This window comes from Hippocampus zosterae, chromosome 7 (assembly GCF_025434085.1).
Source record: "Hippocampus zosterae strain Florida chromosome 7, ASM2543408v3, whole genome shotgun sequence".
Lineage (NCBI taxonomy): Eukaryota > Metazoa > Chordata > Actinopteri > Syngnathiformes > Syngnathidae > Hippocampus > Hippocampus zosterae.
Window position 1 is genome coordinate 14,844,477 of NC_067457.1, and position 25,445 is coordinate 14,869,921.

At 45.0% G+C, this 25,445-nt stretch overlaps 1 protein-coding gene across 1 annotated transcript; it reads right to left on the bottom strand.

The window, feature by feature from the left end:
- Positions 1 to 3,974: 3,974 nt before the first annotated feature.
- glcci1a (glucocorticoid induced 1a) lies at positions 3,975 to 23,761 on the bottom strand. The gene is made up of 6 exons (XM_052071292.1): positions 23,250 to 23,761; positions 14,769 to 14,935; positions 13,810 to 13,962; positions 5,557 to 5,764; positions 4,883 to 5,003; positions 3,975 to 4,801 (listed from the first exon to the last, which is right to left on the bottom strand). Exons 3-6 carry the CDS (start codon positions 13,951 to 13,953, stop codon positions 4,516 to 4,518), a joined length of 759 nt encoding a protein of 252 aa, XP_051927252.1. The 5' UTR covers positions 13,954 to 13,962; positions 14,769 to 14,935; positions 23,250 to 23,761; the 3' UTR covers positions 3,975 to 4,515.
- Positions 23,762 to 25,445: the final 1,684 nt, after the last annotated feature.

Consider the following 25,445-nt stretch of genomic DNA (forward strand, 5'->3'; position numbering starts at 1 on the left):
ACAAATGTACATAAAACCAAACGAGGAAGACAAAAACATGTCACAAAACATCTTAATCCATACAGTGCCCAAATCGCATTCCAAAGCCTCAAGTTGCCGCACACACTCATGCACCAATAGGTGGCTGCTGCCACGCAAAGTACTGACGGGCCCACTGGGAGAAAATCAGGGTTCAGCATCTGGTCCAGGGACACTTCAACAACAGACAGCCGTAGCATGGATTCAAAACGGAGATCCTTAAGTCACTGGACGATCTGCTTTAATTGAACTACAGCCGCCAAGAAGATGGAATAGTCTGTAGGAGACTGGACTGTCTCAGAATTGTTTGTTATTTATTCCTTTGTTGTGTGTTTACAACCCCCTCCCGCCCCCACTCCCCACCATAGGCTTAGCCTTTATTTTCTGTTCTGGTGGATTATTTTCGATTTTCTACGAGTCATTGAAGTTATCGTTAATTTGCGTTTTTCAGAGGCGGTCCTTGAACGCCTCTCGAGTCGAACGTTCCGAAGAGCAGGCACGTCGTCGGGAGAGGCACGCCTGTATTTGTTGAGACTGTTAGAAGCATTAAAGTGTACGTTTTAAAAAAACAACACAACAGCTCTCCTTTTTTCGAAGCTGCAACAAGTGCATTGCATGAGAGGGGAGGGGGAGCACTCCAAACGCTCAACAATAAGAGTTGAGCATTGAGCATGATTGATGTAAGCACGCATATTGGACTGTAACTATAACTTCTTTAAATAATATACTTTATTAATCAGTTTTAGAGACTTTACTGGGCCCCAGGCAATTTCCTTTGTTTGACTAAGGGCAAGTCCACCCCTGGCCACCCTGAGATAAGGTACAAAAAAAAATTTGCAATGGCTTCAGAAATACATAAAGACGAATTATGAAGTATATATATATATTATTTTTTTTTTACTGATGAATGCCATGGTACGTTGGATGGTCCATATTGAACAGGTTCTGGATAGCTGGTGGATGCCCAAGAATGTAAATCCTGCTAAAAAATCTCTTCAGTATTCCAAATGGCCAATAACTGCCATCATTAAAAGAGAAAAGAATCGGGCCTTTCACAGTAAAATAATTGCCATGCAGAACGATGCACCATCCCTCCACAGATCAAGCTCCCCATTGAAACGTTCGATACATTTGATTTGAACCCTTTCAGGTACAGCGGTCACTACAGTGGACAGCTTTTCATGTTATCAGGTTACAGGTTATCATTATTGGTGCATGAAAGGGTTAAAGGAAAACGCATTTTTGGCGTGGCTTCCCTCATCCGTTGACCTCAATCCTTATGGAAACCCTTGAAACATCCTTAAAAGGAAGATCACTCGCAATTCTTTTCATATGAGAGGCAGGAACCAACCACGAAACGGAACAACTTCATGGGCAACTATATTTTTCAGTTGGACCAGCATTTGTTTGTTCCTGGGAAAAAACATGACCTCGATTTAATGATCATTTTAAAGTTTTCTTTTTGTTGTTCCAAATAATTGAGCAAAAATACTGCAGTGGTTATGGTTGTTTTGTTCAGTAAAATCCCTAATATTATCGAATCCAATGATTTTTAAAAAATATTACTATTTTGGAAAACTATTAATAATGGTAGATTTTATATATATATATATATATATATATATATATATATATATATATACACACCGTATTGGCCCGAATATAAGACGGTGTTTTTTGCATTTGCATTTGAAATAAGACTGAAAAAGTGGGGGTAGTCGTATATTCGAGGTCTAGACATTATACGACGCTGGATGGCGCCAGATATCATTGAAGCGAATGCTGAACTTGACTCCCCAGGACAAAGCGAACCACGTCACGAAGAATAAAAATGAAAATACCGGTAGCACGAAGAAGAAAAATAAAAAATAGCGGTGAGAAAGAAAAGAGAAGAAAATAATAGTTTACATATTGGAATGTTCAGATATTAAGTTTTGAATGAGGCAAAATAACATGCTTTTTCTCTCAAATATATTGCTATAATCATTTGTTTCAGATGCACTGTAATTATTTCCTCTATAAAAATTAATTTGGTGTTCGAAAAGTCTTTTTTCAAACTTGAGTCTTGAAAAAGAGGTGTTCGTCTTATAATCAGGGCCGTCTTATATTCGGGCCAATACAGTATACAGTCAAACCTCGGTTTTCGAACGTCTCTATTCTCAACCAAATCGTTTTTTGACCAAAAATTTTGATTCTTTTATGCCTCGGATGATGACCGAATTTCGGTTCTCGAACAAACGGAGCGCACTTGAATGTGTCACTTGACTCCTCTCGCCTTCCTTACACGAGGAAGTGACGCTTGCTCGGGTAGATGAGGAAGTGACGCTTCCTCGTTGTAACGTTCCATTGTGAACAGACGTGTTCAATAAAGATTTTTATTTTTTTTAAAGAGCGTGGTTTCAGTTTTCGAACAAACCGGTTATCGAACAGCCTTCTGGAACGGATTATGGTCGAAAACCGAAGTACGACTGCATAAAATTAAAAAAATTCCTCGTCGGGTGGTGTCCGTCCCTCATTCAGGGAGGTTGCTGTGCTCCTCTCTCAGGGTCACCAGCCATTGTGCACTGCTGTTATGCGCAACCTCCTTCTTTAGCAGGTTGTGTTGCAAATAACCTGTTTATTCGTCTGGCCTCATTCTCTTTCGTATACCGCTTTAGGCGGCTGGACAAGGCTTGGAGCCTTTGTTTGGCAGTTTCGAGTGCTTCAGGTATGGTCATCTGGATGTACCTCTCGGGTATCGGCCTTTTCATCACACCTCTCTGGGCCTCCGTCAATTGACACATCTTTCCGAGCCGCCTTGATCTTAGCCTCCAACCGTCTTTTCCATGGTGGGTAACGTATCTCATGGCTCTTATAGCCAAGCATCTTAAGTATCACTGATGCTGAAGCGTATATCAGCTCATTGGTTTCCGTGATCGTGACGGTAGGGATCGCCCTCAGTGCTGCATTCACACTTTCCATGAGACTTTCAGGTGGTACTTCACATTGCCGTTGTAATCGGTTTCTAGGTTGCCCAGCTTTCATTCTCGCCATGATCTTAGATTTCAGGTCAGTTGCTGCCTCGCTCAGCATTTCATTCATTGGAGGTGGCCTCCCAATCTCATCATCTGCATTCATTGGGACTTGCCTCCCAATCTCTGGTATGACCTCCTCCTCTGATCTGGCAGCCTGGGGCCCTTCACCATGGAACCTATGTTGTACCTCATCAATCTCAAGTTGTGACAGCAGTTGCCGTTTGTGGATGTTGGAACACTGAGTCTGGAAGGTAAAAGTGACAGTCGTGTCTGTGGTGGTCGGAGCACTCGGGGCAGTGACCCCCAAACTAGATGAGTGGTTGCAACAGATCCCGGGAACAACATCGGACATCTCAGTCCAGAAATGTGCAGTGCTGGGAACAGCAAGGATACTGCGCAGAACCCTCAAGCTTCCTGGCCTCTGGGAGAGGACCCAAGCTGAATGAGGGACGGACACCACCCGAGGGGGGGGTGAGACGAGGAATTTAAAAAAAAGAATTATATCATGTGCAGGTTAAGGAAATCGGGTTATATTTGGTGAAGATAACGTGTGTCAGTTTGAAGGTCAGGAATTAAGTTGCTTAATTAAAAAAGTTTTTTGGGGGGATAAAATCATGATCCAAGTTGAATGACTTGCAAACTTGAGTATGCCCAAATAAAGTCTGACCAATCAGAAGCAAACTTAGCCGAGCAACAAAGATGCTTTGTTGACATCCTAATGGATTACATTCCGGCCTCGTATTGGTTCAGATGTGTAATGATGTCGAATTCAACGAAAGTCGGGGCTGCAAAGTTGGCTTCCCTAGTTTTGTGTGCAGCAGCATCCGATTAGTTAAATTGATTTTCAGACTTTTGTGATGGCGATGTGGCTGTCCCCTCTCAATAAAGCACTTTTAGTTTTAATTTTACTTTTTATTTTTTAAGGGAAGAAATTCACATCGATTCCAATTGCCAAATGACCTTTACTTCTTTTTCTCATGTTTAAATCACAAATCTGAAAATTGGTGATTTTCAGTCAACACTTATTGGGCTTCTGCTCAAAACACAGTTTTGTGCCTGAGGGTGAGGAGTCTCACACACTCACATACGTAAAGAGTTTATTCAATCTGCAAATGTTTGAAACAGAACACAATACATAATTTAATAAGAAATATACTATCTGTTTAAAATGCGTGTCCCTTCCATTCGTGCTCCATTCTTCCCTATGTTTCCTGCACATTACAAATTACGATTTTCCTTGCCAGAAGCGGGTTGGGTAGTAATACAGGGCAGAACATTGAGGTGTCAGTCTTGGTGGTCAAAGTGGTTATTGGTGTCCAGAGACGGATTGTACATCATGCAGAGATAGTAGAGGGGTCACAGGAGTCAGCGCAGAGATTACCAAGGCTCCCCTCTGACAGAGCAGAAGAGGGTGTTTTGGGAGAGTCACTGGTCATACATGACAAAGGTAAAACCCAGAGCTAGAGACCAGCTCTGCTCAGTTCTAGCTGATGGCCGGACTGTCTCTCTGCAGATCTGCAGTCTCTGTGGGTAAGCCGGGCAACTCTGGAGGATCATCTGTGGCGTCGCTTGTCGAGGCTTCAGCGGGGTCCCCGTGCAGCGTTGACTCTGTCCCGTCCTCGTGCTCTTCAGACTGGACGGCTGACATGAGGTGGAGGGAGCCCGGGAGTTTAACGGGGCAGAATGCGGAGCCGGTTGGAATGAAGTTGACCTTGTTTTTGTCGGGACAGGAAAAGAGGGGAACCGATGCTGATGTGGACTGCCGGGAGCTGAAATACAAGTGAGTGCAATATCACTGGGAAATGTAGGACTGCATGCAGGATTTAAGATTTAGAGCGCAAGTAGCAGACCTCATCTCCTCAAAGGCTTTAATCTTCTCACAACCTTCAGGCGGCTCTCGCTTGAACATGTAGCTGTTGTTGGGTTTGGGTGAGGAGGCGAATTTGGGGAGTGGCGAGCTGCTTTCACTGTCTGGAAATATAAAGATAAATTTATAACAACTATATGGACTATCAAAGTGACTTAAATCCCCATTAAAATAGCAAGATGGGCAATGGGTAAAGTAACTCGCAATTACACGGAAAAAAAAAATTCCCCTGACAACTGCAATGATGAAAAAAAAGAGCTTAACGCTACATCTCAACAATTCAGTCCCGTACTACATCATTTTTGTCTTTGCACATTTTCAGCAATTAGCGTCAAACATTTAAAAAAGTATCTAAATTCACATTACAGGGCCTATAAATATATATCAACATTTTTTGGTGTTGAGTGTTAATTCGTCAGGATTTTTAATTTTTTCACTGATTGCACACAAATAAAATGTTTCAACTTTTTCAAAGTCAAATTAGAATTTACAAGCAAATAAACAAACTTTAAACGGTTATTAAGAAAACTTGGCAGGCTATACCGCGGCAGACCAGACGGAACTCATCTGAAGGGCCCAACACATAACCGAAAAATTCCCACACACACTACTCTTACTCATTCCTGTCAGAGTGATTTAAAAAAAAAAGTTTTCAACCTTTATCGGGATCATCGAGTAAATCCTCTGTGGAGTAAGGACTGCTGTCATGCGATTCTGATGGACAGGCAGGTGAAGGGCAGGGTGATAGGCTGGAGCAACTGCTGGACCGCCCGGGGGCCAAAGGGATTTGGGTGTCAGTGCCTCTGGAGCTGCTGCGCTGCTGGGGAGGGAAGGGCGCCCGGCGGCCATCGGGAACCTCGAGAGACTGCATTAAATGTGAAAGGCAGCAAAAAGAAAATAAATAAATAAATCACAACAGACGCTTCAATCAGGAATTCACCAAAACATCTTCTTTACTGTTCCTTTCAGTGACTCTTTCAGTCCCTCTGCACCTTTGTTGCTGATGAAAGTTAATGACACTCTGTGGTCAATTCAATGTCAATGAACTGTCGCGTAATATTTCATTGTTGACTTGGCCTCACGATGTCAGAATTTAAATAGAGTGGTACCTCAACTTATGAAATTAATATGTTCTGGAAGTAATTTCTGAACTAGAAAATTTGTAAGTCGAGACGCTATTTCCATGTACATGCACTAATCTGTTCCAAGCCCTCCCAAAATTCAGACATAAGTGTTTTCTAAAGCATAAAAATGCATCAAAATATGTAACAAATACACGTTACAATTAGATTATTGCACTATAAATGAGAGTTGTGCATAATGTAAAAAACAAAGAATAAAGAATAAAAATGATGGTCATTTAATTGTGAACTGCATCCTCACCTTTTTTTTTCCCTCTTTAGTTCTCTCTTAGAAGTGTTTTTTGCCTGGCGTTTTGAAACGAACTGATCCAAGGACGTTTGCGTTTGTCTGTTTTTAACAACCCTTCGAAAATGTCCAAGGCGAACATCAGCATAGTGAGCGATCAAACACTTTTTCTGGGTAATTAACATTTACGTAAAGTTATCGGAACGGCTCATGGCCCGAGGGGCGAATGACGAGGACGCTGCAAAGACACATATCTATTTATCGACACACGCAGACACGTACGGTAGCGGTCCCTCCTTAGCCAATGGGATGCCAGGAAGTAAAATCCGGTAATAGCCAATGGCAGAGCAGTCATAAGTACCGTATTTTCACGACTATTCGACGCATCGTACTAATGGCCGCAGTCTCATTAATGCGTGACATTTCTGTATTTTACACATACACAGGACGCATCGTACGAATAGCCGCAGTTTTACAGTGGTAAAACATACGCCAGCTTAAACATACGGCATGCATGCGCGCACTCTAACAAGTTAGCTTGAAGCATACGGTAGCATGCCAAGACATACAGATAAGATAAAAACACGTTTTTAAAAAGGCAACGAAAGCAGAACTGAGTTCGGGTGTATTTTATTTAGCCATCGTACAATGTTCTCACGTTTTCGATCAATCATCACCCAGAAATCCATCAAAGTCCTCATCCTCTGTATCAGAAGCAGAGGACTGCACATCTCAGTTGTCATTGAATGCATCACATGCTAGTGTGAGTTGCTACGCATTGCCGAGCGGAAAGAAAGAGTAGCAACAGCAAAGTCAACATTTCTCTCGTGTGAAGCTTTCCCACATTTGAAAGTAAAGAACAGAGCGAAACATGGTGGCAGCGCGTGTGTGTGTAGAAAGAATTGAACAATTGTGCAAGTACCGTAATCCATCAAAAACGCCGCGTTCCCTCTCGTTGTTGCGTATTGTGGCGTAACTCGCCCAGCGCTGCCTCTCACTCTTTGTAAAGTTGTGTTTGCCATCGATCATTGTTCCCATGCTGTTCGCAACTTTACTTTGAACGCCCGGTTGATGCCAATGTCCAGCGGTTGGAGTTCTTTAGTCAAGCCTCCGGGAATAACGGCAAGCTCAGAGTTCATTTGCTTGACTTGATTTTTCACCGCTGCTGTGAGATGGTCACGCATGCCAAAAGCATAACCGGTGGCTTTAAGTTTTAACTGAGCTTCGTAGGCATGTCTCTTTGTCGAATTTATTTTCAGGGGTTCTTAGAAACCAAAACCGGAGTTGTTTTGCAACAATGCACATTGCCACACGCTATACAAGTGTTGGTACTGGCTTGAGGCGTCCACTTACACGCCCACCCTTCACCATTGGCGGACTAACTTGTCTGTCCTCTCTCTCCCTCTCTCTCTCTCTCCCTCTCCATATATGTATATATACACGCCCACCCTTCCCTGATTGGCCGACTTCTTTCACAGTCACTTCCGCCTTTTCTCTACATAAACAGCGTGTCGGCTGTCAGTCAGATTTTGGAACTCAGCGCATATAAAGGACGCTCCGCACCATAAGGCGTCCTGTCCATTTTAGAGAAAATTTAAGACTTTTAATGGCGCCTTATAGTCGTGAAAATACGGTATGTTGCGTTCAGGAAACTCGGAGCTGCGAGTAGCAGCCCATACTGTATTTTTACCGTATCGTATCATGAAATTTCTTTCGTAACAAGAGGCAATATTTTCCTGTTGAGGCGTTTTGTTCAGCGGAGAGATCGGTGCTGTTGAACGGTCTGCGGCTGGATGGATGGAGGTCTTGAGGAGCCGACGATGAGAAGAAAGGAGCGTTGGCGCGGAGTGCCGATGCGGATTTGGAGCAGGGAGTCGCGGCTTGGAGTTTGAAGCGGATTATGTGGGACAGGAGAAGTGAACTAATCTCTTTTCGTCAATGGACGCTACAGCTTCGTGTTTGCTTTCAAAACTTTGCTTGTAGCAGACGTGTGCACATTTTCAGCATGATGTCTCTTGTAGCAACCACAAATGCCCTCTGAGAACTCTGACATTTGAATTTCGCGCCGCGAGACTGATCAGCCAATCGGCGGCCCCCGCTGCCGCTCGCTACCAACCAATCACAGCCCCCGGGTGGGCTGGACGTTTGTTTACACTAACGTCCGCTTTGCGGGTATATAAATGATCGTACGTGTGCTGAATAAAAACAGTGTACCACCGCTCTTCGAGTACTTCACTTCACTTCGCCGAGCCGTCGTTCCTTACAACTGGTGACCCTTCGCCGTTCTCAACACGCAACCTTCGAGACTCAAGATGTCGACAACTCCACCCCCGCAGACGCCGTCCGACAACAACCTCGCAATCCACGCCGTCTCGGTGAAACTGCCGCCTTTCAGCACTCAGGAACCCGTTTCCTGGTTTCGCCGGGCCGAAGTACAATTCCGCCTCCGGAAAGTCACAGATCCGAGAACAAAAGCGGACTACGTCTTAGAAGCCGTCCCCGACGGCGTTTTCCAGCAGGTTTCGGCATGGTTGGACCAACAAGACGACGAAATCACGTACGACTCGTTGAAAGATCACCTGCTGAAAGAGTATACTCTTACCGTCAGCGCCCGCGCCAAACGACTGCTCGCCATGCCCAGTCAGGATCTAGGCGACCGCACAGCTCTCAGTTTGTGGAACGAGATGCAGTCACTCGCCCGACTACCCGGCGCCGATCCGTCTACTGGCCAGCCTCGCAAAGTCGACCTCATGCGCGAGCTATGGCTACAGTCCATCCCGTCCTCAGTTCGCGCCGCCCTCCACGACGCCAATACACTGTCAATGTCCGCGCTAGTCGCCAAAGCCGATGACCTGATTACCGCAGCCAGAGCCGCCGAGAAATCGACGCCGGTCGCCGCCGCCTGCAGCGCACTAGCCCCGCCCATTGTGGACGCAGACATCAATGCCGTGCGCCACCGTCCAGGCCCACCGCATGATCGCCGTCAAGCTCCGCCCCAGAACCAGTGGTCCCGCGGCTACATGCTACCGTCTGGTATTTGCAGCTACCATGACAAGTTCGGCAGAGACGCGAGAAACTGCCTCCCGAACTGCAAGTTCTCAAAAAACGCCACAGCCACCCGCCGACAGTAACGCCGGCGGCGTGGCGCCCTCATCACAGTTACGTTTGCACGATCGCCAACCCGAACCAGGGGTTCTACGTCACCGATGCCATCTCCAATCGCGAATTCCTGGTCGACACCGGAGCATGCCGCTCCATCTACCCCGCCACAGACCAAAACCGACGTCACAACCAGCCATGCCAAGTCAAACTCGTGGCCGCCAATGGTACGCCCATCGCCACGTATGGATGCCGCCGCATCCACATCAAGATCGCCAACCGCCGATACGCCTGGGACTTCATTATCGCTGACGTGAGGACACCACTGCTCGGAGCCGATTTCCTCGGGCACCATAACCTACTGGTCGATGTCGGCAACCGAAGAATGCTGAATCTCCAATCGTTCCAGTCCACCGACCTCGTCGCCCGGGTCCAAGAAAACGTCAACGCCTGTGCATTCACAACCAACAACCCATACGAGCACCTACTAACCGAGTACGCCGACGTCTTCAAACCCGAACTTCACCAGACGCCGGGGAAAGCAGCGAAACACGGAATCTTCCACCATATCGAGACAAAAGGACCACCCGTCTATTCCAAGTTCCGACGCCTCTCGCCCGACAAACTCAAGGCCGCCAAACAAGCTTTCGCCGAAATGGAAAGGATGGGACTCTGCAAGAAAGCATCCAGTCCATGGGCATCACCGCTGCACATGGTAAAAAAGACTGACGGTTCATGGCGGCCGTGTGGAGACTACCGCCTGCTGAATGTGAAGACGGAACCGGATCACTATCCCCTACCCAACATCGCGGACTATCCCCTACCCAACATCGCGGACATCACCAACGAGTTGGACGGCGCCAGATACTTCACGAAACTTGACCTCTTGAAAGGTTATTTTCAAGTTCCCGTCCACGAGCCCGACGTCCCCAAAACAGCGATCATCACGCCGTTCGGCTCCTACGTCTTCTACTACTCAACGTTCGGTCTTCGCAACTCCGGCGCCACCTTTCAACGCCTCACGGACAGCATCCTCGGCGAACTGTCGTACTGTGTATGTTACGTCGACGACATCCTCATCCATTCGAAGACGAAGGCAGAACATCACGACCACGTCCGAAACGTCCTCCAACTGCTCCGCGACAACGGCTTGGTAGTACGACGAGACAAGTGCGTTTTTGGCGCGTCGAAAGTAGAGTTCCTCGGTTACGAGATCGACGTTTCCGGAGTCCGCCCCCTGCCCGCTAAAGTCAACGCCATCCACAAGTTCCCTACGCCGAAAACGATCAAGACTCTCCAAGAGTTCACTGGGATGGTGAACTATTACCATCGTTTCCTGCCTCGCCTCGCCCACGTCATGGCCCCGCTATACGATGCGCTCAGCGGCAACCCGAAACACCTGGAATGGACCCCCGCCCAGAGCAAATCGTTCGAAGCTACGAAAGCCGCCCTCGCCAAGGCCGCGACATTGACATTCCCGAAGCCGGTGGCTCCGCTTCAACTGACGACCGACGCAAGTAACGTTGCTGTAGGAGGTGTGGTGGAGCAGGTCATCAACGGTATCCCGCAGCCTCTGGGATTCTTCAGTCAGAAGTTACGCCAACCTGAAACCCGATACAGTACGTTCGACCGCGAACTTCTCGCCGTATACCTGGCTGTGCGACATTTCCGCCACCTGCTGGAAGGAACGCCGTTCAAGATCCGTACCGACCACCGCCCCCTCGTACACGCCTTCACCAAAGCTGGGGACCCGTGGTCCGCCCGTCAGCAGCGTCATCTCTCCGCCATCGCAGAATTCGGATGCGAGATAGAGTACGTCCCTGGTGAAAAGAATCCAGTAGCCGACGCCCTGTCACGAGTGGAAATCAACGCCGTCCATCTTGGCGTCGACTACGGAGCCATCGCCGACGCCCAAGTGGCTGATCAGAAGGGCACCGCTGACTATCGTCAGTCCGTCACAGGCCTGAGATGGGAAGACGTACCGTTTGGCGACGACGGACGCACCTTACTCTGCGATGTGAGCAGGCAACGCCCTCGGCCACTCATCCCGAAAACGCTCCGACGTCAAATGTTCGATATTATCCATGGTTTATCACACCCGTCTGGAAGATCAACCGCCAAACTGATGACCGAGAAGTTTGTATGGCATGGAATCAACAAAGACGTACGAGCCTGGGCTCGCAACTGCCTCCAATGCCAAGCCAGTAAGATCGGCCAACATACAGAATCCGGCATCGGCCAGTTTCCACAACCCCGACGTCGCTTCGGCCATCTTCACGTCGACATAGTTGGACCGCTGCCACCTTCAGACGGCTACCAGTATCTCTTCACGTCCACCGAGCGGTCGACTCGATGGCCTGAGGCGATCCCAATGAAAGGAGCCACTGCACAAGACTGCGCCGCCGCCCTTCTCCAAGGCTGGGTCAGCAGATTCGGAGTCCCTGACGATATCACCTCCGACCGAGGTTCTTCATTCACGTCACAGCTCTGGACCGCCCTTGGTCAGCTCATGGGAACGACTGTGCATCATACGACTGCTTTCAACCCCGCCGCCAACGGAATGGCCGAGCGCACTCACCGCACGTTGAAGGCAGCGCTCATGGCCCGCTGCACCGGACCAGACTGGAGTGCCCAATTGCCCTGGGTACTTCTCGGAATGCGGACGACTCCGAAAGAAGGCCTCGGTGTCTCCTCAGCCGAAATGGTATTCGGTGAAACCATCGCCGTTCCCGGGGAGTTCTTCCCGTCCAGCCAAGACGCCGCCGACTCCACGGCCTATCTCGCCGATCTCCGACGCACCGTCGGAAAGTACCGACCCGTACTCCAGACCTACCAAGACCAGCGCAGCAGACGAGTACCGAAGTCACTGTTAACCTGTACACACGTTTTCGTAAGGAACGACGCCCACCGCCCGCCTCTAACTCGACCATACCGCGGCCCGTACGCCGTGGAGCAACGTAACGACAAGGCCTACCGCCTCAACATCCATGGTCGACAGGATTGGGTCTCAATCGACCGCCTGAAACCGGCCTACCACGACGACGACGAACCCGCGCCGCTGACCATCACTCGAGCCGGACGCGCCGTCCGCCCGCCCGACCGCCTGCACGCCCAACCATGAACTTTCATCACTATCCTAATTCGGACTCAGCCTGCCAAGGACTTTCTAACAGGGGAGTATTTGTAGCAACCACAAATGCCCTCTGAGAACTCTGGCATTTGAATTTCGCGCCGCGAGACTGATCAGCCAATCGGCGGCCCCCGCTGCCGCTCGCTACCAACCAATCACAGCCCCCGGGTGGGCTGGACGTTTGTTTACACTAACGTCCGCTTTGCGGGTATATAAATGATCGTACGTGTGCTGAATAAAAACAGTGTACCACCGCTCTTCAAGTACTTCACTTCACTTCGCCGAGCCGTCGCTCCTTACACTCTGATCCACTGGTGAAAGGACACTTTGATCCTCTCCTCTTTCATCTATAACTGCTTCAGACAACAAAGTGTATGCAGAAAAGTGGTGAAGATTGCACGACTGTCCTATGTGTTGTCTTGTGTTATTTTTGTTATTTTGACTTCAAAATGGCGCCGCGAGAGTGGCTGCCTTTCCAGCAGCTCCTATTTTTTTGTTGTTCTACTTCTTCCTTTCATAACTTTGCTGCTGTGAATCTGGAATTTCTCCATTGCGAGACTAATAAAGGTTTTCTTTCTTATATTTGGAACTTGAAAATTTCTTTTGAAGAAATGTTCGTAAGTAGAGGTACCATTGTACCGTACCCCCCGCATGTTTCAGATCCGTGTTTGTGAGCAGTTCTCACAGATTGCCAAGGAATACAGCATGTATTTTTATGGACTTTGTGTCGTGCTTCATGCTACATCCTTAGTGAGCAAATATGGATCAATATTCTGATTTCTTCATTTCTTTCTATTCTGGGGTAGCAAGTCTCTTCGCTAGCTCTTCTGCCGGTATTAGCATAATCAAATCTCTTAGCAGGTGTTTTTTCTGGTCCTTTGTATTTTTCTTTGTCTATGTACTGCTGTTCTTATGACAAGTTCGACTGAGCTATTTTTAGTACAAAGTTTCTGAGCACGACCCGAAAACCAACTGCATCGGTGCTCACCGTCATCTTTATTTACAATTACTATGCTTATAAATAGTAAAACGGTAAAACTGTCAGGTTACCTTTCATTATTCATCTGTTTAAGTCTTACTGATAAGGCTACTTGAATTGAATTGACATTTTCAATTTCTGCATTGCAAAATGACCTCATTTTTGAAAAAAGATTAAAAGCGTCAACCGTTCAGTGGTCTAAATGAATCTCAACAACTGAAAAACAAAAATCAGGCCAGCTTTTACGACTAGACTTGGCAGCGAACAGACAACCCCCCCTCCCCCCAGAAATATGACAGACTGAAACTTAATTTTAAAAAAAACAGAATCCTACCTTTAACTCCTCCTTCTCTCCGCTGTCTTTGATAAAGACCTTCTCCAGCTCATGGTTGATGCCCTCCATGCTGCTGGGTACCCGGGAGATTGAGGGCTTTGACACCGTGATGTTGGACAGCGGCATCTGGGCTGACTTCGACATGGAAAGGCGCTGAAGCGCACAGAGACAGTCTCAGCCAAACACCACAATTAGCCGACATTTGCACCGACTGAATAGTTTGCATCGACGAGTCTTTTTATGTATGCGAAGTTCTAAATTTTAAAAATTGAGGGTGAAATGCCAGTATTTTATTTCAAAGTTTTTGTTCTGAAAAAAAAAGTCGTGTTATATATTTCATGATGATGTGATACGTTTCACATAATAAAATGTTTTGCATTTTACAAAAATAAGTTAGCGCATGGGCGGCCCGGTGGTTAGAGCGTCGACCTCACAGTGCATAGGTCGTGGGTTCAATCCTGACTCCGGCCTTCCTGTGTGGAGTTTGCATGTTCTCCCCGTGTCTGTGTGGGTTTTCTCAAGGTACTCTGGTTTCCTCCCACATTCCAAAAACATATATGAAAGGTTAATGGAAGACTCAAAATTGTCCTTAGGTGTGAGTGTGAGCGCGGATGGTTGCTCGTCTATGTGTGCCCTGCGATTGGCTGGCAACCGGTTCAGGGTGTCCTTTGCCTGCTGCCCGAAAACAGCTGGAATAGGCTCCAGCACACCCGCGACTCTTGGGAGGATAAAGCGGATCGGAAAATGAATGAATGAAAGTTATTTTCATATGAAAGCAATTTTAAAAAAATTAAGGCCAACATTAAAAATTATATTTTGGTGATAAGCGTATGTAAATCGTCGATGGAGGCAGGCGAGATATGAAATCTCGCCAAAAGCCTCCACATTGCCATGGGATGGAGTCAAAAACATGTCACAGTGACATTTTACTCAAAACATGAAAACAGAGAGTGAAATACCTGGGTGTAGCCGGATCTGGTGCAGAATGTTTTTCGGTGTCGTTTAAGTTCAACGATGGGGTCACAGCTTTGCTTACACCGGAGCTGTGTCCAGAGCTTTGCAGTCTGCTGGAATCACATTCATCAGGGGAGTATCTAGGAAAACGGACTCCGGGAGTGCTCAGCCCCTAATCAGAATGAAGAACACCACCTGACAGTTAGTACACTAAGAAATTACCTTCCTTCAACACCAGAGGCGATTGCTCTAAGACTGCAAGGGAAGCTCAGCTTCCCCTTAAATGTCAAAAAGTAAGTGATCAAATATATGTGTGTACATACAATTGTGTGTACATGTCATCGACTAAATATGTTCTACAACGCGCTCACCCGTTGCTCCGAATCAGCTTCTTATGACTTGTTACGACGTGACTCTCTTCTCATTCATTCCCGCAGCCTCACTGTGCTTTAAACTGTGTGGACTCTGGGCGTCGAGAGAGTTCAGAGCCCGTTGTCCCAGTGCATTGAAACGAGACGAGTCATTGGATAAATGTGGTTTTGTCCCGCCCATTGGACGCTCAGCGTCTCTGGGAGTCTATGGACAGTCGGCGTTTATGGTCTGATCCCGGACGCTGAACTTTTCTGCATGATGATCTGTCTGAGGCTGAATCTCTTTTTGATTGACAGTGAAATGAGCCAATCACCGATATTTTGGTGTAGACATCCGTGGGAGCATCTTTCAATTCTATTTCTGTTCTGAATTGAATTGGAGACTTCTTCTAATCATCTTAGCGACACTCTCTTTGTTGAAAACAACTAGCGATAAATTAATATTTTATTTCTAGTGGGGTTTATTGTAGTTGCTTGTGTTCGCAGCACCACAGTTAAGACCCTGGAAAAGACGCCTTGTTGGTATGACAAGGTCACAGATCATTTTCTTGAAAAGGAATGGAGAGTAGAATTCACGTTTATATAGACAGACACATTTTATGATGTAGGCCGAAATTGAGCTTCCCCTCCTTGACAGACTAGCATCCGCTACTGTTCAACACTGAAAAAGTAAAATGTTTCAGAACTCACGTGAGATTAAGCCTTTTCTGTGGTCAGGAAAACAATGTCCATAAAACCCAAAAATATTGGCACGATTGTTCCAATATAGTCAAGAGCAACCAAGCCTTCCATCCCATCGACATAGAGCCAAAGGCAGTGCAACTGGCTCCCATGTCATGGCGCGTTGATGCTTACCTCATGTAAAAACAGGCATACTGTAAAAATTGTGAGGCAGTTATTTTATGAGCATGACAACGTGTTTGTTGGATTAAATAATTCAACTAGTGTATTTTCCGGACTATAAATCGCACAAACTATTCATTCATTCATTTTCCGAACCGCTTAATCCTCACTAGGGTCGCGGGGGGTGGTGGAGCCTATCCCAGCCGTCTTCGGGCAGTAGGCGGGGGACACCCTGAACCGGTTGCCAGCCAATCGCAGGGCACACAGAGACGAACAACCATGCGCACTCGCACTTACACCTAGGGACAATTTAACGTGTTCAATCAGCCTGCCATGCATGTTTTTGGAACTTGGGAGAAAACCGGAGTACCCGGAGAAAACCAACGCAGGCACAGGGTGAGCATGCAAACTCCACATGGGAAGGCCGCATCCAGAATCGAACTCTGCACCTCTGCACTGTGTGGTCGATGCGCTGACGACTCGACCACCGCCACTGTATATTAGGTGATTATTGAATTTTAGATTTTCATTGTTGATTATGGTTTACAGACAAAGTTACATGAAGTATGATCTCACATAACAGGGCAAGCTAAGTACATGGCTTAAAACAGGATATGTGGTACATTTCTGAAAGCTTCTACCACTCACTGGTTAATATTGCGTGTGTGTAATATTAACCCTTTCAGGCTGTATGAGTGATGACTACAGTGGACAGATTTTCAGGTTATCAGGTTACAGGGTGCTTGAAAGGGTTAATGAATCAGCAAAATCCACCCGTTTCTATCCTACTTGCTGTCAACGGAAAATTACAATGTGGCGCGCACTTGAAAATATGAACATGTGAAAAGCCATACATATGGCCTTTTATGACATTTATGGGCATCTGTCAGCATTTGTTAATATCGTCGAATGTTCGCAAATCAAACATACAGTAAGTGGAGAATTACCTGTATTGTTAGGATTAAGCAGCTTTTTTTCTGAGGTGGCAAGTAAATGTTGGAAATAATCGGTTAACCCTTTCAGGGAGAGCGGTTACTACAGTGGTCATCTTACCATATTATCAGGTGTCAGGTTACAGGTTGCATGAAAGGGTTCAAATACAGCATGTTGTTATGTCAACCTGGGTTGCAGCTGTGCAATTCACTTGCCGATCTTTTTTCCCCCCCGAACAACGTTTTTCACCAAACTGAAGTCTTGTAAGCTGTAAATCTCGCAAGATATGCTGAGGTCCCGCATAACATCATGCAAGCTTTGTGTGACTTCCGACATGTTTTGCAAGATTTGGGTTATTGCGACTTTGTACAAATTGCACAGCATTTGATTCAAGGGCTTCCACAGTCCTAGAATCAATAGAATCAATTCTAAAATTTAATATGTATTGGTACCTCAACTTAGAAAACTAATTGGTTCTGGAATAAATTTCTTAACTAAAAAATGTAAGTAGAGACGCGTTTTCCATATTAATGTCCTAATTCGTTCCTAGCCCCCGCCCAAGTTTACTAAAGCTTAAAAATGCATCAAAATACGTAAAAAAATACATGTTACAATTAGATTATTGCACAAAAAACATCTCACCAATCAGGTATCAAGTTTGCAATTTGACAAGTAAATTCAAATGCTTTCTGCCATTCATGATTGCGTCTGTGAGCTGTTCTGAATTTTACTGAAATAAAGTAATTCAGAATCAAGGGTTGTTTAATAATATGACAATAATATGAATATCTAATAATATTTAATTTTAATTTATTAATTTATTTAATTTAATTTAAAAAAATTAAATATCTGACACCGCCCCGCAATTGGTTGGCAACCAGTTCAGGGTGTCCTCCGCCTACTGCCCGAAGACAGCTGGGATTGGCTCCAGCATGCCCCGCGACCCTTGTGAGGAAAAAGCGGATCAGAAAATTGATGGATGAATGGATGTCACTCTAAATATTTACTGTACCAATGGGGGCAGATCACTACACGTATTTTGTGAGTTTAAACTGCCAGTCAGGTTTAGACCAAGTCCAATTTTTGCTTGTACCAAGGAATCAGACAACGGAAAAATGCCGATTTTATCGAGGGCTAGCGAGGTGGTGTGTGAAAGCAGTGTGGTGGGGAGAACATGGATGAATACCGGCAGCTAACTCTACAACAGAGCGTTTTCAAGTCAACAAGAGATGCTGAAGTTCTAAAATTAAAAACATTTTGATAGATTATGAGTTTTTCTAATATGCATTGGGAGTGGAGGAGGCGGGGAAGACGCATTTGAGACAGACCAAATGCACTCATCTTTGCATCTGCCAAGTTGTGAAGCATAACAGTATAGATATCTGACTTTAATTCAGTCCTACTTCAGACATAAAGCATAAAGTGGTCATTGGAGGTGATAGTAATCGTTTTCACACGCAGAAGTTGCATGAATAAATAATGTGTTATCTTCTTTAGTATACGTCTCCATGAAATGACATCAGGGGCTGATCGTCCCCTTTCTCCAATAATTTGTACCTCGTCCTTTGTGAATCCCCTCGATGTAATTTATGATGGGAGATGCGAGCAGTTAAGAGAGGAGCGAGGACCTAGGAAGCTGCAATTTAACAAATGAGATGAACCCAATGAGTTATTATCAACTTGCAGAGAACACACCTAAAATGGAGGCAATATGCGCGTCATCAACCAGCCAAGGCTTTCTCGATCTATGGTCTCCACAGCTAGCTACGACGTACCTTGCAGGCTACAACATCCAGCATTCGGTGCTGTTGAACGGTCTGCGGCTGGATGGATGTAAGTCTTGAGGAGCCGACGATGAGAAGAAAGGAGCGTTAGCGCGGAGCGCCGATGCGGATTTGGAACTGGGAGTCGCGGCTTGGAGTTTGAAGCGGATTACGTGGGACAGGAGAAGTGAACTCATCTCTTTTCGTCAATGGACGCTACAGCTTCGTGTTTGCTTTCAAAACTTAGCTTGTAGCAGACGTGTGCACATTTTCAGCAAGACGTCTCTGATACACTGGTGAAAGGACGCTTTGATCCTCTCCGCTTTCATCTATAACTGCTTCAGACAAGTGTATGCAGAAAAGTGGTGAAGATTGCACGACTGTCTGTGTCCTATGTGTTGTGTTATTTTTGTTATTTTGACTTCAAAATGGCACCGCGAGAGTGGCTGCCTTTCCAGCAGCTCCTGTTTGTTGTTCTACTTCCTTTCATAACTTTGCTGCTGTGAATTGGGAATTTCTCCATTGCGAGACTAATAAAGGTTTTCTTATCTTATCTTATTCACAATGTTTGCCGTGAGGACTTATGACTACTTTTTTACAGCACAAAAGCATGCGATAACTGACCCAGATTTTACTGTTGGCCGCAATGTAATGTGAGATTTTCAACTCAACTGTATTTATAGAGCAATTTAAAACAACCACCACTGTATAGAAAGTGCTGCACATGGAGCAAAAATATTTCATACAACAACAACAAACAATAAATTAATAAAGACATTTGAAAGCACAAAAATTGTAATACTAAAAATCAAGTCTCATGACAATTCAAAAGCCAAAGAATAAAAATCACTTCAGTGGGAGGTCATTTCAAAGAGAGGGAACAGCAACGGAAAAGGCTTGAACCCCTCGGAGTCTCCGCTTAGTTCTCTGTACCTCTAATAGTGTCTCGTCCGCAGACCTCAGGCACAGGCAGGTGCGTAGGGGTGGAGGAGCTCAGAAAGGTAAGGTGTGGCGAGGCTATTTAAAGATTTGAAAACAAATAATAGGATCTGAAAAAGAGAGCCAGTGAAGGGATGCCAGAGTAGGAGTTATGTGCTCTTGAACAGGTACCAGTTGAAAGGCGAGCAGCAGCATTCTGCACCAACTGAGGACACTAAATGTTGGATTGGCTGACTCCAAAGTGAAGTGCAAAACAGCAATCCAGCGGAGAAGTGACAAAGGCCTGAATTACTGTTTCAAAGCGCTCTTGCGAATGGAGAGGCTTGACTTTAGCCAGTTGCCGAAGATGAAAGATAAAACAATATAACAACAGCACCAGTTTGCCGGTCCCATTTAAATCACTGTCCAGTTTATGACCCAAGTTCGAGACTGTTGTTTAAGATAAGTCAAGTCAAGTCAACAGTATTTATAGAGCACTTTCAAACAGCCATCGCTGCATACAAAGGAGCAAGGGGGCCCAAACCCGGACGATAGATACACAAGGGCCACTGGGACTAAACACCACCACTTCTGTCTTTTTGGCATTGAAATTCAAGAAATTTAGTGCCATCCATGTCTTGATTTCCACCAGACGGGATAAAAATGGCCTCAATGAGAAAATGTGTTTTTGCTCAGTGGGACATAGACTTGATCATCATCCGCATAGCGGTGGAAGGAAATACCATGTTTCCTTAAGCTGGAACCCAATGTGAGCAAATACAGTGAGAACAGCACCAGCCCAAGAATTGAGCCCTGTGGAACACCACACGACAGTAGGGCAGTTCGTGACTCAGAGCAACCAAGGCTAACACAAAAGGTTCTGTCAACTACATTGGATCTAAACTACTCAAGGGCGCTATCGTCAATGCCCAACAGGTGCTGCAAAAAAGCCAACAAAATACTGTGATCCACTGTATCAAATGCTGAAGTTAAAAACCAGACACACATAGTCTGCAGTGTCATTTGCCAGGAGGAAGCCCTTAAAGATTTGTAACAGAGCTAACTCTGCAAGCCATTTGAAATTACAAACAACTATACCATTTGTGGTTTATGTAAATCGATTTTCAAATAATTGAATACGGGGCTTTGTAAAATGCTTTCGGCACAGCACCGTATGGTATAAATCAGGGGTCCCAAACTGTGGCCCGCGGGCCGTATCCAGCCCACCTCCACATTTGGTCCAGCCCCCTGGAACAATACCAGAGAATATTTACATATTTTTTTCCATCTATGTGTATTTGTATTTGATCGTAAAGTTGGGCTTTTGCAATAAAGTCTTCCTTAGTGTTGAAATATTTTCATTATTAACTATTAATAACTATTTCATAAACACATAACGTGACAATTGCTCCATCTTTCTGCAGTCTGTGCAGTTATCTGGCAAACCCAGAAAAAAATCCTCCCCCCCCCCCCCCCTCCCCCTCATAGAAGACGTAACATGGCGAAAAGGTTAGGTAAGAGAAAATTTGATTCGGAATATTTAACCCAAAGTGAACTGATGATTTTTTTTTTCAATGCCAGGAAAAGGTTGCCTCGCTCATCTGTCAAGAGGCGGTGGTGGTATTCAAAGAATACAATGTGCGGAGACACTCTGAATCCCGTCACAAAGTACGATAGCTTGTATGGCCAAATCCAAGTGGAATGGTAGCTCAGCAAAATACATTTGTACGCCAAGCTCAGATGAACCAGCCATCTGTTCGGACTAGCTTTCGGGTTGCTAGCAAGCAGCGCTAAAGGTTTTACTGATGGAGAGTTTGTCAAGAAATGTATGAATGCTGTCAAGGAGGAGGTGTGTCCCAAGAACAAAGAAATCTTTAATACCACGAGTCTATCATCGAGTACAATCACGAGATGTATTGAAGAAATCGCGGGTAATGTATATGCCCAGCTGCAGCAGAAGACGAAAGAATTTGAATTATTTTCATTAGCACTGGATGAGATCACGGGCGTGCAGTACACAGCGCAACTGCTAATTTTTATTCGTGGAGTTAGCGCAAACTTTGAGAAGTGCACCAAACTATGGAAGAACCTGCACTGGTCAAAGCTGGCCAGCAACACAACTGACGGGGCTCCGAGTGTGGTCTGGGGTCTAGTAGGACGCATTAACCGGGAGATGGAAGAACGGGGTTTCAAATTCACTGACTAATTCAACAGCAAGCACTGTGCTGCAAAGTACTGAGTTGGGATTCTGTCATGAAGGTTGTGTTGTCATGCATAAACTTCAGAGCAAAGTTGATTATTATTTATAATAAATAACTATACTCCACCAGTCGTTTCTTTTTCAGGACATGCCAGATTGTTGTATTGGTTCTTCAGATTCAGAAAACTTTATTCATCCCCGTGGGCAATTAGCGGGGCAATTATGCCCAATGACTGCGCAATAACTCGGATCGATTTAATCTCAGCTTCAAAATGGTTTGCTTTTCTCCCACTGAAAGCTCTCTGATCTGCATGTTTGCTATACAGCAAATACAACTCTCACAGGTGAAACTCCAAAACAAAGACTATCTAATGTTGAAGCAATCAAACTAAAAGACAACAATCAAGAAACTATAAACACCCATAAGTCATAGAAATCAATACTTTTTGCTCACTTGAAAAGTGGGTTGTTCAAAAAATAAAAAATAAAAAAAGGTACGGTACTCTATCCTGAGCTGTTCAACACATCTCGAAGTTTCCACCAAAAAATGAAAGCTGGAATTTGAACGTTTGTCTCATGTTCATCTTTTGATCTGAAACCACACAACAAAAACAAGAGTTGACCTTACCATTCTGTTGTGAAAGCGCTATATAAATCAGCATGTATTGTATTGTATTGTATTGTTTTACACACACACACATATATATATATACTGTATATATACATAAATACAGTACATATACACACAAACACATATATATACTGTATATATACATAAATACAGTACATACACACACACACATATATATATATATATATATATATATGCACACAAAAACACGCGCGCGCGCACACACTATTTCAGAATTACACCATTAAACAGTTAACCACCTAGCATAACATAACATTGCCAAATCATGAGCAAACAGAACGATTTCAAATATTAGACCACTATCAGGTACAACTGTCGCTGCTCCGTCTTGTTTATTAAATCCAAGACGTCTAGCAAAATTTACAAAGTTCAACCTGACGGTGCAATTCGGCGTACGAATAATTTACATAACTGTACTCATTTTGATGATAAATGCTGACCTACTTAGTCCATCGTGATAAAACGTGACACCAAAACAAGACGTGGTGTCTGATGACAAACACTGGGAAGCAAATAACCCATTTGAGACTATCTTGAATGTATCGTTTAATGGTGACCTAATACATTAAATGGTGACCCAATACATTAACCGAATACAATACAACGCTGTCATGCACCCTATGTGGTAGAGTTGCGTTTTTAAACTCTCGTAGACGTTGTTTATTACCGCTTTCTGCTTAAATTGCCTTATTTTACGATCGAGTATTGGTACTAGCGTCGCTCCATTTGCGACAGAACGGTGCTTAGCTTAGCGCGATGCTATCGAAACGATGATAGGTGCCTTGCAAAATACGCATTTACATTACCTTCGGATTCTGAATATGAGAACGCGTGTGTTGGTGAGTTCCTGGTAGTCGAGGGGTGAACGTCTGTGAGGACCAGCCAGATGTCCGACCTGCCTGCACCCGGGCTGATGGGACTTGAGCGACGGGACGAGGTCAATCCAGCCTTGTTTCCAGCTAACGAGGAAGAACACAAGACAGTTGGGTTGTGCTGGTTTCCACCCAAAGGCTTCTACGGCCCCATGGCGCGCATGAGCCTGCAACTGGATGGCGGTACTGCAAGAGGAGGAAAAAGCGATATGATGAAATTACTCTCCGGGAGAGACCCCAATGATGCTGCACATTCAGACCAATTTAAATAGCTCCTGTAACGCCATGTTGAGAGCTTAAAACAATCATTTGACATGTTTTATCAGCAAACAAAACACAAACAGATCATAACATATCTAACTCCAGCACAGAGCTCCTACGTGAAAAGAACAATACTGTATACTTCAGTATAAGTACAGATACTGTATTAAAGAACACTGGTAAAAGCGGAAAATAATTTAATATAACCGCCTCTTCAGTATATTATAGACTATATTGAGATTCCCCCAATATTCGAGTCCAATTTTAATATGCAATTTTCCCCCAAGTCCGCTTTCCTCTGTATTTTTAGACAAACTAGAGCAATAAATTAGTCTGTTTTACAAAGCCAATTCCAATGAAGTTGCGATGTTCATTGTGTTAAACATAAATAAAAGAATACAATGCTTTTTAAATCCATGCCATGACTGGGCCTAAAAGGAGCTTCCCTGAATTGCCATGTCATTCACAAGCAAGTGCATGAACAACTGCGTGCGAAAATCGTCGCACGGTTTAAGGACAATCTTCTTCAACGTAGTTTTGCAAGGAATTTAGTTCTCTAAACCTTTTATACCACCAAGAAAAATACTGAGCTCATAAAGTACCACCATAATGACTAACATTAAAATACGGTAGTGTAGTAGGTCTAAGTGTTTGTGAAAAATGATAACGTTGCAAGTCAATATAACATGCACAGTTTGGCCATTAAAACTGTGCCTAAATGTCGGGGAAAAGAATACGACTGAACTGTACTTGGGTTGTAATTCGTTGAAGTAGCACCAGAAAGAGCTCTAGTACCAAACTACGAGATTCACTGAATAGAAAATCCTTCTGGTCCCAACCTTGAATATAACAGACAATCCAAACACCGTTGACATCATCACAAACTGGCACAATGGGGGTAAATAAATACTTTGCACACAAACCACTTACCCTCTTTAATGAATATATATAGTACTCATGCCATCCATCCATCCATTTTCTGATACATTTTTGCACACAAGGGTCGCAGGGCGTGCTGGAGCCCATACCAGCTGTCTTCGGGCAGTCGGCGGGAGGACACCCCTTGCCAGCCAATCGCAGAGCACACAGAGACATACAACCATTCATGCTCACACCCATACCTGGACAATGTAGAGCAGGTGTCACCAACATTTTTGAGGGTGAGAGCAACTTCATGTGTACCGATTGTGTGAAGGGCTACCAAATTGATACACGTCTGAAATAACATATTTGTCCAAAATACCTTCAATAATATGAGGATGTGTTATTTTTAATACTTGATGATTTAAATTGTCAGACTTTGATCGTGTTTCGAAATGTCTCACAGTACTGCCAATGTTTGCATTTTTAAATCATAATTTCTACTAGCAAATCACAATGTCCAGGCACTGGCGGGCTACTCAAGTGGTCTTCACGGGCTACCTGGTGCCCGCGGGCACCATGTTGGTGACCACTGATGTAGAGTGTTCCATTCACTTGCCATGCATGTTTTTGGAAAGTGGGAGGAAACCGGAGTACCCGGAGAAAATCCACACAGGCCCGGGGAGAACATGAAACGCCACACAGGGAGGGCGGAGCCAAAATCGAACCAGGCCAATCTGTTTGTGTAGTCATAAATTCTCTCTGGTTCACGTTCCTCCTTATTCTGCTGCTGTCGCTGTTTTAGGACGCCTTGTCAGGATTCGTATAACGAATGACGATACACTCACCACCACCCCTGAAAACTTCAGCACCACCTCAACGTTCCCACCCCCACATCAGTTGCATCCATGACACAAAGATCTCAAACGATCAAGATCGCTAGAATGGTTGACTTTTGCTCCCTCTATTTATATTTCCTTTTATAAGAAACAAGCAATTTTGGGGGGG

Bases quoted from the DNA above. Each gene is read 5' to 3' on its own strand.
- glcci1a (XM_052071292.1), bottom strand. From the start codon at position 13,953: ATGTCGAAGTCAGCCCAGATGCCGCTGTCCAACATCACGGTGTCAAAG. The intron at 5,004-5,556 runs GTTGAAAACTTT...TTATATTTCCAG, and splicing joins ACTCGATGATCCCGATAAAG to ACAGTGAAAGCAGCTCGCCA. The intron at 4,802-4,882 runs GTCTGCTACTTG...CTTGTATTTCAG, and splicing joins AAAGCCTTTGAGGAGATGAG to CTCCCGGCAGTCCACATCAG.